The sequence below is a fragment of the Mustela lutreola genome, chromosome 18 (assembly GCF_030435805.1).
Source record: "Mustela lutreola isolate mMusLut2 chromosome 18, mMusLut2.pri, whole genome shotgun sequence".
Taxonomy (NCBI): Eukaryota; Metazoa; Chordata; class Mammalia; order Carnivora; family Mustelidae; genus Mustela; species Mustela lutreola.
In genome coordinates this window covers 7,667,557-7,692,884 of record NC_081307.1, presented here as the reverse complement: position 1 = coordinate 7,692,884, position 25,328 = coordinate 7,667,557, and the positions used below count along the sequence as shown (strand labels likewise).

The 25,328-nt window shown below is 48.3% G+C and overlaps 1 protein-coding gene across 2 annotated transcripts in view; it reads left to right on the top strand.

Annotated features, from left to right (window-relative positions):
* PLEKHA2 (pleckstrin homology domain containing A2) overlaps positions 1–25,328 on the top strand; it is a 59,937-nt gene that overhangs the window by 2,401 nt on the left and 32,208 nt on the right. For both annotated transcript variants that reach the window (XM_059156324.1, XM_059156323.1), the window contains 2 exons: positions 9,512–9,675; positions 23,879–23,935. In XM_059156324.1, the coding sequence (XP_059012307.1) occupies positions 9,535–9,675; positions 23,879–23,935 (198 nt within the window). In that variant the 5' untranslated portion in view covers positions 9,512–9,534. The remainder of the gene's footprint in view (positions 1–9,511; positions 9,676–23,878; positions 23,936–25,328) is intronic.

Here is a 25,328-nt window from a genome sequence, read left to right as displayed (position 1 = left end):
CTACCTATGGAGAAATAGAAGTGGGAAGGGAGAAGCATTGGCTCTGTCAGTCAAATCCTCCTGAACAACCAGCTCTCTTGCTTGCTTGCTGGGTGTTTCCTGAAAGTGCTGGAATGCTATGAAGACCCAGATAGCAGGACCACGGTCTTCATGGTGTGCATCTAGCTGGTACTTCATTGATTTCCTGTGTTCTTCATGAGCCAGGTGGACCCAGGGCTTGGAAAAGGGAATCTGCGTGCTGGCACATTGGACTGCCCCGCCTTTTCTTTCTACCCTGAGCAGTTTGAGTTGCCTTGCTTTCGGTTTTCCATCTGTCTTAGTGAGCTGGGTAGGGCTCCTGCAATCTAATCTGTTAGGCTTTGGAAAGGAAGGAAGCAGAGCAAATATTATAGTGTGACAGCCTATGGGGAGAGAAGAATCGTAGCCCTGCCCAGTATAAGCCCATCACTGAGACAGGGAATTGGACAGGGTGGGGAGATAGGGCAGCTGAGAGGTGGGAGGGATGGGGTCCCTTCCTTCCTGTTCTGAGGAGGCCTGTGGTGGTGCAGTGGGACTATAACTGGAAGACTCTGTCGACCTTTGTTCCGAATCTTGGGTTGCTCTGCCCTTGCATCCCCTGACCCCTGCTTTTAAGCCCATCCAACCTTTTGGCTTTATAATTTATCTCCTTTCGGCAGAGGATTGAAAGCTGAATTGTGCACTTTCATGGTACAGGTCTCGGAGCTGCTGAGGTGGGAGCTCCAAAGGCTTTCAGCCTGGCCCCTGTGGGGTGCCTTTCTGCCCACAGAGGCTGGCAGCTGAGATAAAGAGGGTGGGACCCTAGGTCCGCTTGTCCTTTACACTCTTGAGAAACACCGTAGTTAAAGGGCAAAGGCTAGGATTCGCTGTGCCATCAGCTAGGACTTACACTGGGCCAGCCACTTGCAAGGGGGCCCTTCCGCGTTGGGATGCTTCCGTGGGCGAGCAGGAGGCGGTGCGGAGTCCCTTCCCTGGAACCTGATCTGAGGCCTGGCTTCTGCTTACCTTCAGGATAGCCTGGCCAGCATGGAGTCTGGGAGCACTCGGATTGCTTTTTTTTCCAACCTCCTGGAGAATTTCAGAGATGTTACTTTAAGTATGATGGTTCCCAGAGTAGAGAGAAGAGTAAGGGAAGTTTATACCTTTCCCTGTGAGGGATCCCAGTGTTGCAGCCTTTTCTTTTGACATGTGCTTATTGAAATTTGAGGGGTAGAGACAGCCGTGCGGCTGCCTGCCCTTCTAAGAAGCTGCTTTGTGGTCGTGTTCATGATAATCACGTACTCCTGGTGAGGCGCTTCACACACATGCACACACACACGTGTCACAACATTTCCCCAGTGCTTCCTCTTCACCAGATCTCCTGTTAAGCACTTTTCACACATTATTTCATTTAATCTTCGTAGCCACTTTGGAAGTAGGTAAAGTGACTCCCTCCACTGTGCAAATCCCAGGAGAGCTCAGTGGCGTCTGACTCGAAAGCTCATGCTCTGTGACTTCAGTCCAGAAATCGAAATCAGCACGCCCTTTCCATGGTCCTCTTCTTGCAAGAGTTTCGACCAATGCAGTCATGCTGGTCGCTGTCACCTGCACCTCCTCCTTGCCACACCCAGCCCCTCCCCCCACCCCTCCTCCTGAGACAGACACACTTAAGCCACTTAACAGTTTCCCCCAGCACTTTGCAAAAGGCTAGTAGATAGGAGATGCCATGATGTTATCTTTTCAGTTTTCTGCTACCCATGTTTCAGTGCGTCAAGTTTTAAATGAAGATCATTGCTGTGGGTTCCTGTTAGGAAGCCCTGCAGGGAAACGGAATTCACTGGGTTTCTCAACTTGGGGGCGGGGGCTGCCATAATTCTGAAAGTTGGAGATCTCAGTGTTTATAGGCTAATTTATAAACCAGGTGAGGCTGTTCATCTATGTTTGTGATCTCTGGTGGAGCCTTGAGCCAGGGGAAGGCCTTTGTCTCCTACTGGCTCCAACTGCCACTTTTTCTGGGACCATAGATGAACCTGCTGTTAAGAGAGGTCATGACTGTTTAAAATGTTTTTGTTGCTTTTAGTGTCATTATTGCAGTGGATCAATGTTCAGTTTCTCCAGCCTTTTCCCTGAAATGTGTCCCCTTAAAAATTCCTTCTCGAGTGTCTTGCCCTCCCTTCCAAGTTCTAGGGTCCAGTGGGGTTTGGGCTGTCTGTGTCATGGGGGCACCTTTTCTTAACCTCCCATTGCTGTAAATGTTTGCATTCTTCCCTCTGCACTTCCGCTGGCAACAAACTCTCTCACATTATTCTCCTGCCTTAAGACTATTTGGCATTTGTTCTTATGACACTTTCAAAATGCAGTGATAGTGTAACAGTAGGAGATAGACTCTCCCACACTTTCTAAGTTATAATCTTTGGTCCATTCCCAAGGATGTATTTTGAAATAGCTATGCCTGTGTCTTGTGGTTTTTCCTGGGCCTTTGGCGTGGTTGAAACTCCACACTACACACTTACGTATGTTGCAGATTTAAACATGGGTGAAGTGTGCTCACATGGCGGGTGCATAGTCTAGCAATAGCAGAGCGGCTGCACTTCACCTCCACACCCCGGTTCCTGTCTCCTGTATTACAGTCCTCTGAGACCTCTGATGTCATTTCCCGATAAACTGTCTCCTGTCGAAGTTTAGCAATTTCCGGCGGGTATCCCTCTCACTCACCAAGGACCAAGGACACTGTTGTCTCCAGCCTCCGCCCCAGCGGGGTAACAAGACAGGAGATGGGTTCCTGCACATCCTGTCACATGCCAAGAAACATCTTCCTGACTTTTTCTGGAGCAAAATCCCTGAAATTCCCTGTCCTGCCAAGGCAAAGTAACATGAAAGAAAAATCTCCAAATGTAAAAAATGGATTAATTCTTTTTTCGTACTTGAGCCATCAGAGGTTCCCGTAGATGGTTTCATAATGGGGCCAGTACCACTTAAGGCTTTATCTCTGTGTTATCACTTTTCTTTTTATTTACCTCAGAAGTGTCAGAACGGTCAAGCAGATGAACCTCCCTTATTTCACTCAATTTTTTCCTGTATCTCCAAACTATACTACTAGTACCTGGCAGGCTCAGTTAGTGGGGTGTGCGACTTTTGATATTAGGGTTGTGGGTTTGACCCCCACGATGGGTGTAGAGATGACTTAAAAATAAAATCTTCAAAAAAAAAAAAGACATTAATGATGTAATAACTCTAAAGCTTTTCTTTAAAAAAAAAAAAATCTATTATTCCACTATTCAGCCGTTTATTTAAGAAAAAAAAAAAAAAATGCCAGCCCTGTCTCCAAAATTTCAGGAAGGAAAATTCCGCTGGGTGTCTTGGTCGGCGTCCCTGCCTCATTTCCCCAGAGTACTGGCATGGTGTGGCTTAGGCGCTATAGCAGTAGAGGAATATAATGATCGACGTGGGTGTGAATATTGACCGGGCCTCCGGGACAGGGGCTCCTCTTATGAAGACTAGAGAGTAAGGAACCAAACCTGCAGCGGAAAGAATGAGCTTGTCTTAAGAGGATGTTGCAAGAAGAAATAAGAAACACAAACCCCACTAGATTGGAGAGTGCCAAAGCCCTCTGGGTAGGTACCTGGCTCTTGGGCAATACTGAAGGGTGGGATGATACTTTATTAGGTTTAAGACTTTGGGGCGCCTGGCTAGCTCGGGTCAGTGGAGCAAGTCTTGATGTTGGGGTCATGAGTTCAAGCCCTATGTCAGACATAGGGCTTTTTCAAAAAGTCTTTTCAAATAGACTTTGAAACACCAAGAAGTCCCAAGAGAGCTCTAATTGAGGCAAGGTTTTGCTTGTTTGTGGCCTCTGGAGACTTCACAAATTTATTCTCAGCTTCAGAATTTATACACTGGGGCAAGGTGTGTGTGCAGTTAAATATCTCTCCCACCTGCTGAATAAAGGAACACACATTCCTTGTAGAACATTCGGAAAATTTGGAAAATATACAGAAACAAGTAATATTTTACCCGTAAACCATAGTCAATATTTTGGTGTCTGTGTGTCAGTCTTTTATTATCCAAATATATTTGGAAATACAAAAATAATATTTAGGGGATTGAGATCATATTGTAAGTCATATTTTACAAAAACTTGCGATATAGTGAGTTTCTCCTTAATTCATTTAAAATTCTTTGAAAACATAATTTATTTATTTATTTATTTATTTATTTAAGATTTTATTTATTTATTTGACAGAGAGAAATCACAAGTAGGCAGAGAGGCAGGCAGAGAGAGATAGAGAGGAGGAAGCAGGCTCCCTGCTGAGCAGAGAGCCCGATGCGGGACTCGATCCCAGGACCCTGAGATCATGACCTGAGCCGAAGGCAGCGGCTTAACCACTGAGCCACCCAGGCGCCCTGAAAACATAATTTTTAAATGATCATGTAACATTTCCTTATGTAAATGTCTCATAATTTATTTAATTATCCTCTAATCATTGGGACATTCAGGTCATTTCCACCTTGTTGTTACTATGAATTTTACTGCAGATGCCTTTTTAAAAATTTTAATCTTTATTTGCATCTTAGTTTATTTATTTGGATGGAATCTTAGAAGTAGAATTAGTGGGTCAGAGGGTATGAACATTTTTAGCTCTCTTGTTACCTATTGCCAAATTGCTTTCACAAAGTTTCATGTTTTTGTCCCAGGTGTGTAAGAATCCTAACACATCTTTCCAAGTAGGTGACATTTGTTTCAAGCAGCGATCTTCTTTTTATATTCTTGAGTGCCTCTGTCTCCCATTGGTGCATATTTCCTCTGGGTCTTGGTCCCAGCTCTCTCTTTTATATAATTAGCCTGATGAAAATGTCAATTGCCTCAAATCCTACGGGAGAGTTTTATTATTTTTTTCCTTGGCTTAAATCTTCTCCAATGAGGGAAGCTAAGACATTGAAATGGGCAGTCAGGGAGACATTTTGGACAGATACATCCCAGTGCCCTTCACCTCATTCTCAGGTGGGAAGCCCTTGACTCTTCCCATTAAGCTTCATCTGGTTAACTGGCAAATGTTGGCTGGGAATCTTGGTTTAACTGACATTTAATCCATTTTCTGCTGCTGATCAGTGGGTCACCCAATGGAAACTCACTTTGTACTCCATCTCCCTTCTACCATAAGTTAAATATTAAACATATTTTCAAGTGCAGTATACTTAGGAACTATACATTGAAGAAATCTGAATCATATAGAACTTTTTTCTATTTTACTCTTCATTAAAATACATTCTTCAATTATTTAGATTATGTGAGGCCATATTTTGGTTTAGTTTGGTGTGTGTGTATGTGTGTGTGTGTGTGTGTGTTTGTGAGAGAGAGAGAGAGAGAGAGAGAATATGCATTACTGTATGTGCACATAATTTGATTTGCATTTTACAACGTCCAGGAAGGAAGACGAAGCAGGAAGCAAACGTGAAAAAATGTTCAGCCTCACTAGGCATCATTGTATGTTTAAAACTAGCAACAGCTGAAAATGAGAACATTCAATGTATACAAGATTATAGAGATTGTAACAATATATTTCTGACTGTGATGTAAACAGATAATAGTTTTAGCAAGCAGTTTTTAAATAGGTCTCAAGAATTGTACAAGATCATTACCTATGATCTAGTCATATTATTGCTTGGAATTTGTGTATGCTGTTTCCATGTGAAAGAGGAAATAAAGCATGAAAATAAGAATTTACATAACATTATTTATAATAGTGAAAAGCTGAATATAATCTAACTGTCTAATCATAGAGAAATTGTTAAGTAAATTATAGTAAATGCAGTTCAGTAATGTTATGCAACCATTAAAAGCAATGATTATAAAGACTATGTAGCAACATGGAACATGTTTATGATATAATTTAAAAAGGCCAATTATGTGGAGAGGGGCATGAAAAAGCATGCAAAAATGAAAACGACTGGCTAGAGTGAATTAAAAAAAAAATTCCAGCATTGTTATACCTTGATTTCTGCACACAAAAATGGAAAATTCTAAGGAGGTTTGGCAAACTTTGGAAAGAGGGTACTGAGTGGGGTAGAACAGGGTCCTTTTCTGCACAAATCTTCTGTGCTCTTTGTCACCAGTGTGTTGTGAAGACTCCACAGTTACTTGCTAGGAGGTTTCATTACGCTCTTAGGGCAGAGGTGAAGGGGTTCGCCTGGGATAGGGGCATCTGATGCTGCATCCCAGTGAGAACACTTGCTTGTTGTCCCAGGAGATGGGGAGAGAGTCATTGTCAGGGATGGCGCTTAGGACATGGGTTGGGGACAAGTGCTGGGATAGAGCACCCTATGTCACCCTCCACTCAGTGGTTTTACACTGTGAAACTTGGATTAAAATGAAATTTAATATAACAAGTGGTTTTTTTTTTTTTTTCTTTATTTGACAGACAGAGATCACAAGCAGGCAGAGAGGCAGGCAGAGAGAGAGGAGAAATCAGGCTCTCCCCGGAGCAGAGAGCCCGACGCAGGGCTCGATCCCAGGACCCCGGGATCACGACCCGAGCTGATGGCAGAGGCCTTAACCCACCGAGCCACCCAGGCGCCCCATAACAAGTGGTTTTAAAGAGTCAGAAAACAGGCTAAAACTATATAATTGGAGGGACGTAGAAAGAATGGTACAGAGCTTTGCGTGGGTCTTAGTAGGGGTGTTTGGGGTGACAGTGTGTATGCTTGCATCAAGGTGTTTCTCTTCCCTTATGACTCAGTTACTACTTTCTACCCTCACTGCCCAGTTGTTGGGGTTGGGCATGGGGTGGCAGAAATCACTGGATTAGGGGGGCCTTCCAGGAAAAAGTTGAGGAACCAGAGGGACTTGGAGGATGGTGGTGGCAGGCTGAAGAGCAGAGATGGGGGCTTGGGGGATTGGGAGAAGCAGGCTCCCTGTACTAAAGCTAAGTCTGTGTTCTGACAAGGGATGAAAAGTGGGGTCAGGATGAACTGACAGAGGATTGGGGATTAGGACGTCAGGTTTGTGTTTCATGCGCCATCTTTTGAGTATACTGCTTCTGTGTGGGCTGGCCAGGCATAACAGCGTTTCCCTGTGATGCTTGGTTCTCCTGTGGCCCATCCTTCTCCCCTGCCTCCCACATTCTCGATGAGCTCCGTGACTCAGCTGCTTCCCAGGACATCCGAGCAGCTTTCTTCTCCCCCCCCCCCCCCCCCCCCCACCGGGGCTAGAACCACAGTCAGGAGAAGTAACCAGAATTCTTTTTGTTCTCCTTCCTTTTGACACAAGAAGATTCTCCCCACCCGGGATCCGTGGAGATGGGAAGCACCCTCCACGAAAGTAGACTGGGGGATTGTACACAGTGCCTTCTCTAGCCTGTGACCTGACAAAAAGGCTGGCACTGATTAGTCCTGTAGGCTGAAAAGGGAACATTTGCAAGCCAGCAGTAAGCCAGATGCCATGCCTACCAGCTGGGTCTAGAGACAGTCGGCTTGGTTACTGCAGTTTAGATGCTTTCTCGTAGAGATGTCCCCGGAGTGGCTGCGGTCCTGAAACTTCTGGAAATTCTGTCTCTGTGGCTGGGCTGGCATCAAGGGAATTTGTCTGGTTTTCTCGGGGGATGGGGGAGCTCCCTCATCTCAGAAGGGCCCTTATGCATGGGGCCGTGCATGGGATGCATGGGTCATCCCAGCCTTTCTGCGTGGGACTCCGATTTCCCCCTGAATCTGAGTGGGGAAGCTGCATCCTTTCTCAGGACTGTGCTCCTTCCCAGCCAGCGCCAGTCTTCCTGCCTTCTTCTCTTTGACCTGGTGTCTGCTAGAAGACTTTTCTCACCGTTTACTTCTTTCCTTCCTTTTAACTGTGCTGTTTCACCTTTGTATGCTTTTGTCCCCCATCATTATGCAGCAAGTAGCTGTGGGCCCCTGGCTCATGTTCCTTCTGACTGTCCTCTGTCCCCATCAGGAATCTGGCCTGATCTTAACCTACAATCAAGGATTCATTGTTCACCTGTATCTGTGTGTTTGTGTGTGCACACATGCACACACGCACAGTGGCTGGCACTTTTTTCCTTGGGGCAGCCTCTCCACACTGCCAGGCCCCCACAGAGCTGGGAGAGAACAGACCATGCCACCAGTCGCCACACTTTGGGAATGTGGGACTGGCCTGCCCTGGGCCTGGACGGCTCTGGGTGGGGCATCTTGGTATCTTACTTGCTAACCCAGCATTGTGGTACAGGCATGGCCTCAAGCCAGCCGGCTCCCCACTTTGCTTAGGGCTTTGGTGGGCTTGGGTCATAGTGAGTTTTGCCTGTTGAAGCTGAGCAGGGCCCAGTGGTGGGTGGTGTTAGTCCTTGAAAGTTGGAATGTCCTGTGGTGTTTTCTGACCCTTGTGGGCCTGTGTTTCACCTGTTCTCTGTGTTGCTTATTGGAAAGTGCTCATCCCCCTTGAGGAGAATAGAGCCCCTGCCCTTTGTTTGGCTCTCTAGAGAGTCAGAAGGAAATCACGAGGAGAAAGGAGGCGGGCTTGAAGGTGAAGCTTGTCTCTCATCACCAGAGATCCTTTGGAGTCAGTGGAAGTGTTCACCGGTTGGGGCCTTACTCTGAGCCCTCATCCTTCCGGTCATGAATGGCTTTCGGGTAACAGCAAAGTAAAGCAAGTGAAGCTAGCTCTGAGGGATGTGGCCCTCAGATTTAATTCCTTCATGAAGCTGGAGGTTTGCTCCTGGTGACTGAATTCCTGGCAAAGTTTTATGTGGGAATTTGGGGTGGGGCTTAAATCTTCTCTCTGAGTTTCTTTATGTATAAAATTGGGTTATGGGGGCGCCTGGGTGGCTCAGTGAGGTAAAGCCTCTGCCTTTGGCTCAGGTCATGATCTCAAGGTCCTGGGATCGAGCCCCACATTGGGCTCTCTGCTCAGCAGGGAGCCTGCTTCCTCCTCTCTCCCTGCCTGCTTCTCTGCCTACTTGTGATCTCTGTCTGTCAAATAAATAAAATCTTTAAAAAATTGGGTTATGGCTTACTTTACAAGGCTTTTGTGAAGGGCAATAATAATACCTCATGTGTATGAAATGCTTAATGTGTGCCAGGCACTTAATTCTCACCAAAATCTTAGGAGGTGTAAGTACCACAATTATCCCCATTTTACAGGTGCAGAAACTGAGGTGCGGAGAGATTAAATAGCTTGCAGTCACACACTTCCTCAGGGGCTAAAGCTGGAATTAGAACCGAGGCCCCTGATCTAGGCTTACTTCCTCTTCATAGTAAAGTTGCCCGCGGCTCTCGTCAACACACAGTGGAGCTCAGGAAACAGCCGAGTCCCTGCTCACGCATTTCGCTGGCTACATGTGGAACAGAACTGATGGAGATTTCCGGGGTCTGGCTGGGGTGGAACATTTGGTGCTCTAGGGAAGGAGAGAGGATGAGAGAGGTAGTCTAGCTTCTCACAGTGGTGAGTCAAGCCGGAGTGAAGTTCCTACAGGTCCTGAGTCCGGGTGCGCTTCACCCCGCTTATCCTCACCTCCCTTCCTCTGCCACGCAGGGTGATGTGAGCAGAGCCCAGGAATGCCTTATGTGGATCGACAGAACCGAATCTGTGGGTTTCTGGACATCGAGGAGCATGAGAACAGCGGCAAGTTTCTGCGGAGGTACTTTATTCTGGACACCCAGGCCAACTGCCTTCTCTGGTACATGGACAACCCCCAGGTGAGAGGCTGCATGGGAAGGCGGTGGGTCGGGGGAAGCCGCCTCAGCTCCCCCGATGGTTGACGGCATCAAACTGATAGTGAGGAGGGGAAAAAACAGCAAACACATACACGCACACAGGGAGCCATCCCAGATACTAGCTTGAGGAAAAAGAAGCTCATCTCTCCTAACCCTGGGGATCCAGGATCTTTTCTTGCACTCAGGAACTGAACACTTGCAGCAGGCCAGGGGAGGCGGGCCTGGCTGGTTCCAAGCTCCAAGGCAAGGCCTGCTTGCTTTCACCAGCCTTGTTATGACTGTGGCCTTGTGGCCACTCCTGTTCTTCCAGTCTGGGGCCCCTCCCTGGCAGAGAATGTGGCCTGGTTCCCTGAGCTGGACAGATGTTGGACTGCTTTGGTCTCCTGCACCAGGGAGTCCTAGAATCCTGGGTTGGTGGTGACCTTGGTGGTCACCTAGTTTTGCTTCTTCGTGTTACAGGTGAGAAGCTGAGTCTCAGACACTAGAATTGACTTCATCAAGGACACGGCCAGAATTAGGTGACTTGCCTAGCATTTTGTGGCAGCCAGGCACAAAGACAGGGGCCCCCCGCTTTCTGTTACTGGGTCTGGGGACCCCTGGAGTTGTCACTGGTATGGGAGAAAGTCTCAAGTCTTTTTTTTCTGCTGGCTCTTTCCTTCCCACTGCCTTGGAGCAGTTTGGTGGACTGAGGCCCCAAAGACTGGCATGGCCCCCGAATGTCAAGTTCATGGGTCACAGCCATGTTGCGGCCGGGAGGGTCATGGGGCTCAGATCTGGCTCTGGTTGAGAGGCTTGGGAGGAGGAAAGTCTGAGTGTCATGGGATGGATTTGTGCTTTAAGATGTGCACAAAGATTACTGTGAGCCTCTACATCATTATCTGGGAACTAACCTCTAGAGGTCTTTGGCATTTTGTTCTCTGGATTTGATGGCTGAGAGAAAAGAGTATAGCCATAGAAAACATACTCGGGTTAGCTGCCACTAGTCACCTTCTCCAGGAAAGACTTCACCCTAAATAAGACTGTGCCCCATGTGTCACCCCACATCTCTGATAACCCGTCTGTTGATTCCTTTCATCTGAAGGGCTAGGTTTGCAGGATGAAGCCTACATATGGACACTTAGATCCTTGATTTCGTCTGGAATGCTTGCCACTGATAATATTTTGGTTTTGGGTTTGCCTTCTGGCCCTACTCTATCATTTTCCCCTGCCTTTGCTCTGTGCAGGTGCCCACAGCTGGGTCAGCAGATCTGCTGTGAAAGGAAGTGGCACTGTTGGAGGAGCTTGGGATCAAGTTTTTGTTGCTGGAGACTTGGCTTCTGGCATGTCAGGGGTGAGCCCTGAGTGACTCACAGTCTCTGGGTCTTATCACTCCTTCCCTTTCCCTTTTTCTTCCTTTGTGTACCTTCTCCCACTCACCTGTCCTATCAGCTAGGGTAATTCAAAAGTAGTATTCCTTGACTTAACTTGCTTATTGCCCTGGTTCCTGCTAGGACTGTTCTTAATCCAAGTGCCAAGTGCACGTGCTTAGGGAATCCCGACTAACTGTTGCCAGCCATCGCCCCTGAGAGCTGTCCCTCCTTCATATCCTGGACCTCAGGCCTAGAGTCTTGCTACTAGTGACAGATCACCCAGGGCCATATTGTCACCATCTCAGATTTCAAAAGCTGGCAGTGGTCGGGATTTCCCTTGCTCTGACCTGCCCACTGATTGGACTGTTCTTTGGTTCTAGAACCTGCCCTGACCTTGAATGCTCCGCTATGGGCTGCCTGCCTCCCTGGGATCTCTGGGGTCAGCCTCTGCAGCAGGTCCTACCCTACCTAGGGAGCCTCCTCCACTTCCCTGCTGACTCAGCTCTCAAGATGCTCTCGGAGCTCAAGCCTTCTTTGAGTTTGAGTTACCAAATAGAACTTGTGGCCACTGCTGGAGAGTCTTTACATTTTTCCCTGGAAGCAGAGATTCCAGCTGGCTTGGCCAGAAAAAGCAGAATCTTGCTGCAGCAGAGCAGTAGATCCGAACATTTTCAGTTCTCCCATCGTAGGCTTAGCTCTCTGTTGGGTTGGTGGCCCAATAATAGCCATCCTAGATGTGAGAGTGGCTATTTTTTTTAAGTTGTGAAATAGTATTCGTGAACATTTATGACTATGTGGCAAGCACTGTTCAAAAAACTTCAGTGGGGTTTCATTTCATTCCGACAAGTCTAATTGGTAGGTATTGTTGTCCTCATTCAAAAGGTGAGGTGGGTGAGGCAGAGAGGGGAAGAACTTGCCCACAGTTACACAACAAGAAAGCAAAGTGGCAGAGCTGGGATCCTGACACTGACAATCTCTAACTCTACTTCCCTGCCTTTATTGCTGCTAATGAGACCATCGTCTTCATGTTGCTTAGGAGGCAGGAAAGCTTCTGCAGGGAGGGGTCTCTGATTAAGAAAGAGGAGCTGGAGGATGCTCAGAGCTGGGAGGTCCTGGAGGGTGGGGAGCTCTCCTCTGGCTTGGGTTTTGATCCATAGTGCCCAGCACTTGGTCAGTGTGTGCTCACTGGATGAATGAACACACCCCAGGGGGCCAAGTGGGGAGGCTGTCAGAAGGGAGGCCCTTGTAAAATGCAGAGACCCCAATGCTGCTCTCTGGGGATCGGGCCTCTCCCCTGGGCCTCCGTCAAGCAGAAGAACTGCAGAGGCAGGTGAAGCAGAGTGCCGAGAGTCAGGAGCACATGGATTGGGTTTGAATCCCAAAAGCAAACTGAGGGGGTTGGTCTGTTCTGGAGGAGAGAGACATGGCACTGCGTTTGGTCAGTGCCCGTCTTACTTTATCGGGCATCTCCTCTTCCCTATAAAAATTATCTTCCTTAATAGCAGGGGATTCTCTCAACCCACATCTCTGATCTTGGCCTGTCAGAGCTACTTGGTAGGTGTTTATAGAGCCTGGTTTTACTACCACTCCCACTGCTACGACGTACTGTTAACTGCTGGTTATGTTTACTGAGTGCAGAGGACTTTACGTATAGCATCTCATGACGTCCTTCCTGTGATCCTGGGACTCGGGCTGTTATCCTCTGGAAGAACTCTGCAAGGTGCCGGAAGTTTGGCACCTTTGTTCAAGGTCACTCAGGAGCTAAGTTTAGAGCTGGAGTTGGGGCCAGGTTGGTGAGACTCCGGTGTCTGCGCTCTTCCCCTGTGTTCTCCTCCTCCTGACGTCTGAGCTCAGCCCTGTGCATGATCCCCCGGACCCTGTGGGAGGTGGATTCAGTAAGTCTTTGCCACCAGGGATTCAGGCTTAGTTGGAGAGATGAAAACAATACCCATAACTGTGGTGCTAAAAATCTCGGTGCACCTTTCTTGTCAGAAAGCCTATTGTTGAGTTCAGTGGCCCAGATGCCAGCCGTTTGGTTGAAGGAGAAGGGGCTGCCATTTTCCTCTGTAGCTGCCCATCTAAAAAGTTGCAGGGCCTCAAGCTGGGGCCTCAGATGGGAAGTCCTTAGGTCTGGGAGATAAGAGATCAAGAATCTGCCACAAAGTTATTTTGTATGTTAAGGAAGTTATTTATCCTCTCCAGGCTATAGGTACTCTAGATGACTTTTAACATGGCTTTCAGCCCTTTAATTCCTGAAACATTCCTTAACGCATATTTGTTGAATGCATAAATACATCCTGTGAATGCATTTCATTCCTCCAACAGTGAGTAGACCAAATCTTTACCTTCATGGAGCTTAACGCTGTAGGTGAGAAGATGGATGATGAAAAAAAATGTGGCAGGGAGAGTGGGGGCCCCCGTTCTTGGAGGGGGTGGTGCTGGATCCAGATATGGAAGGATGGGTGAGACAAAGCATTACCACCAGTGATTTCCATTTGTAGGACATTTTATAGGGTTAGATGTGTTTTCACTTACAGTACCTCCTTTGATCGTTATGCCCCCTGTCCCAGGCAGAGCGGCACGGGAAGAGGAGGGTATTTCTGTGTGAGGGCAGTGGCGGTCATTTGGGAGCAGAGGCAGCACCAAGGAGGAAGGTGAGCTTGCCTGCTCAGAGGGGATCTAAGGTCAGGTTCTCCAGAAGAAGATCCCAAGACCAGGAATCAGGCGCCGAGATGAGGATTTGTGCCAAGTTCTTTCTTTTTCTTTCTTTTCTTTTTCTTTTTCTCAAGATTTTATTTATTTGAGAGAGTGCACACGAGTGGAGGGAGGGGCATCCTGATGTCGGGCTCCAGCCCAGGACCCCGAGATCATGACCTGACTGACGGGAGGGGCATCCTAATGTGGGGCTCCAGCCCAGGACCCCGAGATCATGACCTGACTGACCGCAGTCAGATGCTTAACTGACTGAGCCACCCAGGTGCCCCTGTGCCAAGTTTTTCTTAAGGAAATGTTCTTCTGGAAACTGTCAAGAGAGCTGGGAAGCAGGACAGGGAAGCAGAGGAAGCTGGACAGTGGTCTGAGCTCAAACAGATGTTCGCAAACAGTAGGCCTCAGCCCGATGCTGCAGTGGGGCTCGAAGTAAGTTAGGCCTCCAGAGTGGTGTACCCCACTGGACAGTCCCTGGTTTCGGCTCTATAAATGAGGGCAAAACAGCTCCGGAAGCCGGAGGGCTTCCCTCTGCTCACGGGACATACAACAGGTGCTCATTCCAGGGTCAGCCTGCATGGACCAGGTATGGCCCTAGATGTCGCACAGAATTTATAGAGTTGATGCAGTGAAGTATGAAATCCAGGTTTTTGATAGAGGCAGTGGTGACACCAGACCGATGTGGGATGAAACCCATCAGCTGGAAAGGACCCCTATAAACGGAAAGTTTTGACATTATTGCTAATGGCCCCTGATACAGCTAATGCACTTAAAAATCAATAGGCTGACAATATCAGCACACAGATAGTCCTTGAACAGAAGCAAACATAGGCTGGATGTCCCTGGAAACATTACTGTGATATTATGGCTCCAGTACCTGTATTTTAATTTAGTGTTGGTCCCTATCATGAGAGAGGAGATAAAATACCTTAATTAGGCTGTGCTTTATGACCGTGGCCTGCAGAGTGACTAACCATGTTCTAGTTGCACAGCAATGTTTATGCTCCACCCTCGTGAGGCCCATTTGGCTAAGCAACTGCAAGACTAAATTATATAGCCCTGAACGAAGGCGGAACAGAAGCCCGAACGTACTGCTGCACGAGGTGGCTGTTCTTGTCAAATCTACTCTGTAAAGTGAATTTTCTCTCCATAGCCAAAAAGTACTCAGGCGCTTTTACTTTCCAAAGGCCATGATGCGAATTACGGATCATTGTAACATGCAGGTAGATGGTGTCTCTCCTGCCAACTCTGGGGCCACGGTGAGAGCCCTTTGCTTTTTTTAAATCTGAAAGCAGTTGTTTCATTGAAAAGAGCAAGGAACTTGAGCTGTGTTCACAAAAAGATGGATATCTGCAGGGCGCCTGGGTGGTTCAGTGGGTTAAAGCCTCTGCCTTTGGTCCAGGTCATGATCCCAGGGTCCTGGGATCAAGCCCCACATCAGGCTCTCTGCTCGGCGGGGAGCCTGCTTCCCTTCCTCTCTTTCTGTGTGTGCTTCTCTGCCTACTTGTGATCTCTGTCCATCAAATAGATGAATAAAAATCTTTAGAAACAAAAAAAAAGATGGATATCTGGATATTTTAGTAGGAAAAATACAGAAGCGTGGTAGGAATACCTAAAACATACAAATAAACGGATACAAGTTTTGTCGTAAAGGCTAGATGAAAATTGGTATATATTTTTTTAAATCGTGGGGTTTTTGTCAGAAGTTTCCTTGAGTAAAATTTGGCTGAATCCATCAATATTTAAAAGATTTTTGCAGGGGTGCCTGAGTGGCTCCGTGGGTTAAGCCTCTGCCTTGGGCTCAGGTCATGATCTCCAAGTCCTGGGATCGAGCCCCACATCAGGCTCTCTGCTCAGCAGAGAGCCTCCTGCCCCCCACCCCACCCCCCACCCCTGCCTGCCTCTCTGCCTACTTGTGATCTCTATCTATCAAATAAATAAATAAAATCTTAAAAAAAAAAAGATTTTTGCATCATAGGCTTCACCCGGCCAAAATGCCAAGGACCATTAAGATAACTTAAAAATAAAAATAGCCAATACAGGGGCGCCTGGGTGGCTCAGTGGGTTAAGCCTCTGCCTTCGGCTCAGGTCATGATCTCAGGATTCTGGGATCAAGCCCCTCGTCGGGCTCTCTGCTCAGCAGGGAGCCTGCTTCCTCCTCTCTCTCTGCCTGCCTCTCTGCCTACTTGTGATCTCGTCTCTCTCTGTCAATAAATAAAATATTTAAAAAAAAAATAGCCAATACATGCACATGGTACAAAATTCAAAATGTAGGATTGCAGATTTACTGACAGGTTCCTAGCTCCCAGTCCTGTCCGCCAGCCACATAGTCGCCTAGTTAGAGGCAGCCTAGTCAGAGGCAGCTGACATTACCAATTTGTGTGTCTGTCCAGAGTTGTTCTCTGCATATAGCTTCATGAGAATGTTTAGAACTTGAGCAATTGTTTGAGCAAGGTGTTTTTAATCGTGGATTTTGTGTTATTGTTATATTAACTTTCCATGTAGTCAAATGATTTCAAGGGCCAAGTAGACTCTCTGGCAGACTTTTGTCCATACTCTCTGTTAGAGGCAGGAGGCAGAATTCCTTTGGAAAAATTTCTAAAAGATTTCAAGCAACAGGTCTGTACTTTTACCATAATGTAAATTCTGCTAAGGGAAAATTGTTACTCAGTTTTGGTTTTTTTTTTTTTTTTTTTTTTTAGAATTAAAATTATGTAGGGATTTGTTGAGAATTGACATAAAAATACTACAGTAATTTTGTGTGTTTATTTTTTAAAGATTTTATTTATTTATTTGACAGCGATCACAAGTAGGCAGAGAGGCAGGCAGAGAGAGAGGAGGAAGCAGGCTCCCTGCTGAGCAGAGAGCCCGATGTGGGGCTCGATCCCAGGACCCTGAGATCATGACCTGAGCTGAAGGCAGAGGCTTTAACCCACTGAGCCACCCAGGAGCCCTTTGTGTGTTTTTAAAAACAATCCTTGTCTTCTTTATCATTAAGATGGTACTTTGTCGGGCGCCTGGGTGGCTCAGTGGGTTGAGCCGCTGCCTTCAGCTCAGGTCATGATCTCAGGGTCCTGGGATCGAGTCTGCTCAGCAGGGAGCCTGCTTCCCTCTATCTCTCTCTCTGCCTGCCTCTCCATCTACTTGTGATCTCTCTCTGTCAAATAAATAAATAAAATCTTTAAAAAAAAAAAAGATGGTACTCTGTCTAAATTAAAAGGAAGTGAAAACCAACAGGCACTCTAGGACAATTGTGTGCATAACGCTGCTCCTCGGTGTTTAAAGTCTAACCAACAAAAGGAGAGGGAAGCTGTGAAATTTAGCCAAGGTTTTACCAAGTGGAACTGTGGTGAAACTGTTCTAAGTTTTCTTAAAATTTGTCTTTGGTTTTATTGTTATTAATGTTCGGCTTTGAGATGTCAAGCTTTGGTGTTTGATATATTTATTGTTTTTTTTAAATGTATTTATGTAACTATTTATATACAAAAGAATGCCATTTTATTATTCAAATGATGTCTCCAAGGCAGAGCAGGCAACTGTACATTTAGGAGGGGGCTGCATATTCGATTTTTGCTCTCAAGCCCATTTTCTTAGTTTGTATCCCTTGTACGCAGGACAACTGATGTGTACTTTAATTAGGGAAACGCCCAATTTTTTGAGCCTTGTGTTCTCATCTGTAAAACAAGGGTAATGATATTAATTATCTCTATCTCTGACATAGTTGCTGTGAAGATTAAATAAAGCAATGTATGTGAAAATGCTTACATAAACTCTGGAGTATTACTGAGATGTCATTTGCTGACAGCGAGGATTTGTCTTGGGCGTCCTGGAATGTCAGTGGCAGTGGTGCACAGGGAATAGAGAGGAAGGGACAGATCTAGAGGCCACGTGAAGGAAAAAAATGTCAGGCTCGGTGACTGATGGGAGGGTGGAGGAGAGCAGTCAGAGGATTAGTGTCAGGCTGACCAGAAGAGAAGCCAGAGCCGCTGGCAGGCATAGGGCAGTGGCGAATGGAGCCGGTTCCAGGACAGAGGGGCCATGACCCCGAGTTTGATGCAGGTGTGGAGGAGGCTGCCTTGAGCACATGGGTGAAGGTCTTGGCTTACTGAGTTTGAAGTTTCAGAACCATTTCAGGGGCTGGTAGTTGGAGTCTGGGACCCCAAACATGTCCTGGGGATTATCTAGAGCCCTGACCTTGGATCGTGTCTTTAGGTCACTATCACTAGGACTGGGGGAGGGACGGGTAAGTCAAGAGACTTACCCGTCATGCAATCCATCCTGGCTGAAGCTGGTGTGGATGCGTGTCAACAGTCAGCAGAGAGGAGGCTTCCAGGTGATAGAATGCAAGCCCTGCACCAACACAGTGGTTCATGATGCAGAGTTGACTTTTCTGGAAGGCGAGTGTTGCATGTGTATTTTGACCTAGAGAATGAGGAGAGTAGCCTTGGGCATTTCATCCTTCCTCAAGTTAGTATCAGGAAGTGGAGCTACAGAATGGAGGGGAGGAGATATGTTTGATACCAGAGCAACAGGTCAGGCCACTGTCTGGGTCACCTAATGCCTGGGAATAATAGCTTGGTTACTTTCCTTCAGTTACTCTCCCATTCTGGGGCGAGGGCTGTGGAGTGTGGGGCAGAGGGAGCTATGCTCTCCCCTCCGTTCCTATCACACAACTCTTCCTAGGTGAGTCTTTCTTTTCTGAGAGTCTGTGTCTGGCTTCGGTTTCTGGTGGTTTGAGTTGTGGTTTCAGCCTATGGGCAGCCATGTTGGCTCATGGCCTCTCTGTGGGATTTCCATAAACAGTCCTTCCACCTCCTCCCACTCATTGACCAGCAAGCTGGTTTTGACGGCCTGATGTGTTCTGCTAGGCACCCCGGGGGATATGAAAGAAGGTAAGAAAGCATCAGCATCTTTCCTTTCCCCCTTCCACTCCAAATCTCTGGTCTTTCGGAGTTTGGCACCCAAGAGCCAGTTTGGCCAGTGCCTGCCCTTCCCAGCTTGGGCAACTGTGGAGGGCCTCCTCCGGTGTAACCCTGCCGGTCCTGCTCTTGTATTTACCTTTCATTGATAACCAACTCTTAGATAATGAGCAGGTCCTTGTACATTTGAAGGTTTGTCTCCCGGGAGGTGGCATGGTGTAGAGGGAAAGCGTGTGAGATTGGAGAATCAGGAAGGGGTTGGGTTGGAACACTGGCCTGACTGCTCACTGCCTGTGTGACTTTGGGCAAGCTGCTTCACCTGCTCAGGTGTTAACTTTCTTCATCTGTAAAATGGGATTGTTAGGATTAAGTGACAATGTGCAGGAGTACCTAGCAGCCTGGCCTGGTGCAAAATTGACTCTAAATAGACACTAGTTTACTTTTTCCTTCCTCAGACTGTGATTTGCTGAAGTGCTGGATTCAATGGTGGGAGTTACAAGCTCTGTCTTTATTCAGCTCCTTGAGGAAGTCATTTTCCCACCTTGAGTCTTCGAGGACTCCTGTGGCAAATGATACGGGATCACCAGAACCCGTTAGTGTTGTTGCTCTGTGAATTTATGACTCTGTCGTTAGTCATTTCTGTGCTCCTCATTACTCGCATTAGAAGATGGGAAAGGGAGTAGGAGACATTCCTAGGGTAAAATTTTCTATTTCGACAAGAGATAATGTGGCTTCTGGAAAAAGGCTTACTACGGGAGGTCTGTCACATCTCTGAGTGGGCCTCTTGGCTCCTTCCTTGGTGCTGGAAAAGCATAAACTCGACGCTTGCCCCTCATGGGGAGCGGGAGCTTCTTAGAGGCCCTTGGTGCAGAAGAACACATGAGTGAAAAGCAAGGTGTTGGCAGTGTCTTCATAAAAGAATGGGAACCTGCCCTGTGCCCTGCATTGTTTCAGAAAATTGAGAATGCTCCTGAGTTACAGACGTCCTCACGTCCAATGGCTGCGGGCCATGCATGGCACTGGGATCCCCTTTCCCTCTGCCTGCCCCTCCCTCCCTGTTTACAGTTGCTGCAGCAGCCAAGGTCACTCTGTGGGCTGCCGCTAGGCGTGGCTTTCTCACCAGCTGGCATCTCTGTGCAGAGTCAGCAGGACCAGCCCAAGCGTGCAGCGGGGGGTCCTCAAAATGGGCAGCACCCTGGAATCACTGGGACGCTTGAAAAACGTGCAGGTGCCTGGGCCCTGTCCCGGATCAGTTAGAGCCCCGGGAGTGAGGCGTGGATGCGAGTTTGTGTGAAAACATCCGCAGGTGATTCCCATAAGCCGCCTTCCTGCAGGCCAGCCTCGCCTTCCCTCCGCGTCTGCTCAGATGTTCTCATGTCGGAGGCGTCCCAGGCCTCTCCCCAAGCCCTTGGCTCCCTCGTCTTGCTGGGGCTCGGTCCTTTTATGCCCCTCCGCCCGATTCCTGTCCCTCAGGAGCCCTGCCTGAGGTCGTGGTAACTGTAAACTCAAGTGACAGCCCAGTTTAAAACATGAACAAACCTCTCCAAAGAAAGGTGGTTTGCCAGGGGTGGGTGGGAGGTCTTCGGTACGGAGTGTAGCAGGATTTTGGGGGGACTGGTCTGGGAACTTAACCACTGTGCAAATAGCGTTTTTGCTTAAAAATTGCCTGGGGTGGCTTGGTCGGTTAAACATCTGACTCCTGATTTCTGCTCCAGTCATGATCTCAGGGTCCTGGGGTGGATCCCTGCTTTGGGCTCTGTGCTCAGTGGGGAGTCTGCTTGGGATTCTCTCTCCTTCTCCCTCTGTCGCCCCACCCCGACTAGTGCACACAGGCTCTCTCTCTCTCTCTCAAATAAAATAGATCTTTAAAAAATAACAAATAAATAAAAATTGAGGAGCCTGCTATAGAGAGGAATAAGATCCTACTCATGTCCTCAATGTGCTTAAAATCTGGCAAGAAGAGACTTAATCTCGCAGAAAGGGATACGCCGATCTAGAACCAAGGGCTAGATTTTGTCATGTAGAGCAGTTGTTCTCAGACCTGGGCTTGTGTAGGGATCCCTTGGGAACATTTGAAAAATGTGCATGTTCTGACCATGTTCCATTTGACTATGATTCAGTGTTTTTCGGGTGAGGTCTGAGCCTGGGCCTTTTGCAAACATACTCCCCAGGAGAGTGTGGTGTGCACCACAGCTGGAGCAGGATGGGTGTGCAAGGATTCAGAGATAGGAGAGGCCAGGATAGACTGCAGCCCAGAGAAGCTTTGTGAAGGTGGATCCTCTTATCGGTTCCCTGGAGGTCGAGACTGGCCGTGTCCTGGAGAGGCCGCTTGCCTAGTCTTTGACACACTGCTCCGCCTCGGGTGCTGTTTGTTTCTTGGCGTTCCCCGCCAGATGACTGGCTGCCGTGGTCTCCAGCTCAGACATGCTGGTACATTCCTCCTTGACCAGGAAGTTTCTGCCTGGGGCTGCCACCCTGGCAGCAAGCTGTCACAGTGAATCTCCCAGGTCCAGCAATCGGAGTGGACACTGAGCCATCACTCCTGATCAAGGCTCTGGGATCCTGGGGCTGTTTTCTCCTGTCATTCCTCTCCGCCTGGGTGGGGAGGAAGTTGGCAGGGGGGGGGGGGAACTGCATTTATACACACTCGTCATATTTTCCTAGCTTCTCATGGTGGAGAGGGAGGTACATGTGAGCACGCTGTGGGGTGGGTGGTGGGTAAGGGAGGTGAAGGCGCCCCCCGCCCCCAGGTAACCAGCCAGGAGAGCTGCTCCTCTGTCTTTCTGCAGTGGGAGAGCTGAAGGGGGGTGGGGGGAGAGGGCGGGGTGGGGGGTAGGGGGGGTGGGGAATGGGACGGAGGGTGGAGCAGCCCTGGAGGGCGGAGGGGATGAAGTAGTTGAAATCTGACCCACTCCTATCTGTCATTACGTGTGGGTTAGTGTCCGAATGGTTCCCCAAATTCCACTTCATCACTCATAATTCCAGATGGGCTCTGGAGGCCTTTGGGCTGTGGTTTGGGGTGATGAGAGTGAGTTGTGCAACACCAGCCCTGAGACTTGGCCTCTGCGTCTTGTAATTAGCGTTGTCGTGGGTCGGGGAGAGGAGCTGCCATAGGCTAGGCTCTCCTTATGTATTTTCATGTAATCCTCACAACCACCCAAGGAGGGTTTATTGTCCCCCTTTTATAGGCAGAGAAACTTGCCTGCAGTCACAGGGCGATAATGTCACAGCTAGAATTCCAACAGCCCAATCTTTTCTAAGATTTTTATCGTGCTGCTTGGAACGCATTGGGTTGAAGTCAGATGACCTGAGCTTTGTAGTTCAAGTTCTGCCTCCAATTATGTGACCTTGGACCAATCCCCTCACTCACAAAGCCCCTCCCTTTGTGATGGGGGGCTGGGAGTGGGCTAGGTGGGGGCTGGGAGTGGGCTAGGTGCTCCGTGTCCTGGAGAGGCTGGTGGCCCTGTGGTCCTTCGAGGCAGCCTTACTCTGTGCGGAGCTGTCTGCCCAGAGCGGCTCTCGGTTCTCCTTGGGGCAGTGGCAGTTGCTCAGTGGCCTTTTGGAGTGCCTGTGGCTCCTTCGTGGACTCTGATTTAGGGGTGCAGGGCCTATCTCTCTTTATCGAATAGAGGTGTTCTTAAAAGTCAGCAAAATGCAATCACTGTATATCTGAAAAAAATGTATAAATCAGATCGTCCATATTTGAAATTCTAATCTGATTACCTAAAGGCAGCATTTAGATTTATGACCTCATTTGTTAAGAAAAAAGGCTGGGGGGGGGCGCCTGGGTGGCTCAGTGGGTTAAGCTGCTGCCTTCGGCTCAGGTCATGGTCTCAGGGTCCTGTGATCGAGCCCTGCATCGGGCTTTCTGCTCAGCTGGGAGCCTGCTTCCTCCTCTCTCTCTCTGCCTGCCTCTCTGCCTACTTGTGATTTCTCTTTGTCGAATAAATAAATAAAATCTTTTAAAAGGGGGGGGGGATAGGTGGCAACACATCCTTTCTGAATTTCTTAGTCTACAATTTAAGGGCTCTGAGACTCCTTTTATCGTGGTATTGTTCCCATCCATTTTCTTGTGTGTAGAAAATTTCACATATTGCATTTGCTTCAGGTGATGTATGTTAGTTTAGATCATCGGGCCTAGAAGGGCTCTTCCCTACTGTCTAAAATACTTCTTAAGGGCAGTCTCCTGGAATGACGGGTCATTTCACTGCTAACCTTTTAGGAAATTTACTAAATTCTCCTTATCTAAGATTTGTTTCCCTTATTGCTTTGAGATAACCCCCAATAACTGGGGGCTTCAAGATTATTCTCTGAGACTTCTGCAGCAACTTAAGGGGCACCAGGAGCTCTGGACAGGTTCTTAAGGTCCCTGGGGGAGTAGATTTTCCAATGTATAAATAAGAAACTTCATGGCTGAGGTTTCTAATCATGTTCATTTCTTCGGTGTGCTGTCATCCCTGTGTCTTCATTGCTTCGTTTCTGACAGCGGAGAAATAAGCAAGCCGGGGAGATTGTGCTAGGACAGAATATTGCCCGACCAGGTGCCTGTGGGTTTCTTGATGTTTTACTAGGACATTTATTTAGTGTTTTATGGCATACAGACATCATTCCAGTTGGTATTCATAATAATCCTGTGAAATAAACTAAATAGCTGGATTTTTTAAAAAAAATTCTGTATTGTGTGAATATGTACTCTGTTTATCACAAAAACAATTTGAAGTGGCATAAAGCAGGACCAAGCTAACAAGGGGACTAGAGCCATCAGGAAAGAAAAAAAATATAATAGCTGATACTTGCTGAGAGTCATCTATGTCCCGGGGATGATTGCAAGTGCCCTTACATGAATTTACTCATCCTCATGACTGCCTTGTGAGGTAGGTACCGTTAGTATCCGTATTTTTCCAGAAAGGAAAACTGAGGCATAGTGGTTCAGGAACTGCCTCACTCAGATGGTAGAGCTCACGCTTCTCACCACCATCCTAGGAGACAGCCCGCTGTAGTAAGCAAGACCAAGGATAAGGTCTGTGTCGACATAGCCACGGTAAGAATCGCACCACTTTACGGAGGAGAGTGAGCTCAAGACTGTGGGTAAGTGGCTTGGTCAAGGTTGCAAAGCCAGGACTAGCGTTTTGGTCTTCTGTCTCTTAGTGCTGTTTCCAGTGCCTCACATAGCATCATGCTTCTTAAAAATGAAAACCATGTGTCTTTCAGAACCTGGCCATGGGGGCAGGCGCCGTTGGATCTTTGCAGCTGACCTACATCTCGAAGGTAATGTCCGCCTGGAGCTCTGGGGATTCACGTTCTCTAAGTAGGTTTCGTATCTAAATGAGAAATGTCAAATTCTTCGGGCATTAGCATTTGGGTGTGTTGCCTGGGCAGTGAAGTGCTCCCCTGTCCTCCCTTTGGAAGCTTTGCTGCTGACCGGTGCTGGGTGGAGTGAGGTTAGCAGGTTCTTGGAGGGTGAGCCTGAAGCCTCTTACTCCGGGGACACAGTGGTCAGTGATGCTTCCAGCTCCTGCCAAGGAGGACTAGGTGCTGGGGTAGGAGTCGGGCATGACCTTTTATCGTCATTGGGACAAAAAGTACCAAACAACTGCAAAACTCACAGTGACTAGAAAAGATTCTCCCAAAGGGTATTGTTCCACAGGAGCAGCTCACAAAGGGTGGGGACAGGATGACTGTGGAGGGAAGGCTAGGAGAGCCCCGGAAAGGCACTCGGTTGTGCCAGGGAACTGTTCAGCCGCCAGATGACTGTTGGAGAGCCTGGCAGGCAGGCCGGACAGAACACCTCCGGTCGGTTAGTGCAGACAGAGAAAGAGCAGCCCCTCTTCGGAGCTGAGATACTGGGGTTGGGGGGGTGGCGGGGGAGAGACCGCGGGCTGGTTGGTGATGCCCACGCAGAGCTGCGGCACTGAGCTGCTTTCAGCGGCCCACCCCCGCCCCCGGAGCAGGCTCCAGTGCTGACCTGTGATGCAGCAGAGATAAAAAAGGCTGGGGATTTAGAGCCTCGCCTGAAAGAGGAACTCTTTGTCCAGTGAGAAGAGCCAGGTGGCACCCAGCCAGCACGAAGGTTCCGGAAGTCCTGTTCTCCCCACGCACCCTTCATATCGGGCCTCTTGGGGATCTCTGCTTCCTTGTCCATGTTCTCCCAGGTTGGGGGGGACCCTGATCTGAGTGAGCTTTGGGAACCCTTGGGTCCAGCCGCCTGTCGCAGCTGGCGGGGGCTGGTTTGGAGGTGGCAGCCGCCACAGGGGCTGGAGGCAGGGCGAGCAGACACAAGGGCTAGCCGATACCGCTGGGCACAGAGGCAGAAGATGCAGGGCAGGGTCTGAGCGGATTAGAGAGAGGAGATAATGACCTCAGGGGAAGGGGGCAGGGCTTAAAGTGAAGCTTTGCTAGCGCAGCTGTGGGCAATTTGTGCTTGCCTTGTGGTGAGAGATGTGGCTGCCTCTGGGGCCGGGCGGGCCGGAGGCCTGGGCCTTCCCCTCTCCTGTCCGGTCTTGGTGGGGGCTCATGAGGTCTTTTTCTAGGAGGTTTGGAGGAACAGAATCAGAGAGGCGGAGTAGAGAACCTCATTATTAGTGAAACTCCAAACCTCCTGTTGGAGAGAGTTTGGTTTGGTGGGAGACTTTTTTCTTTCTTTTCTTTTTTTTTTAAATTG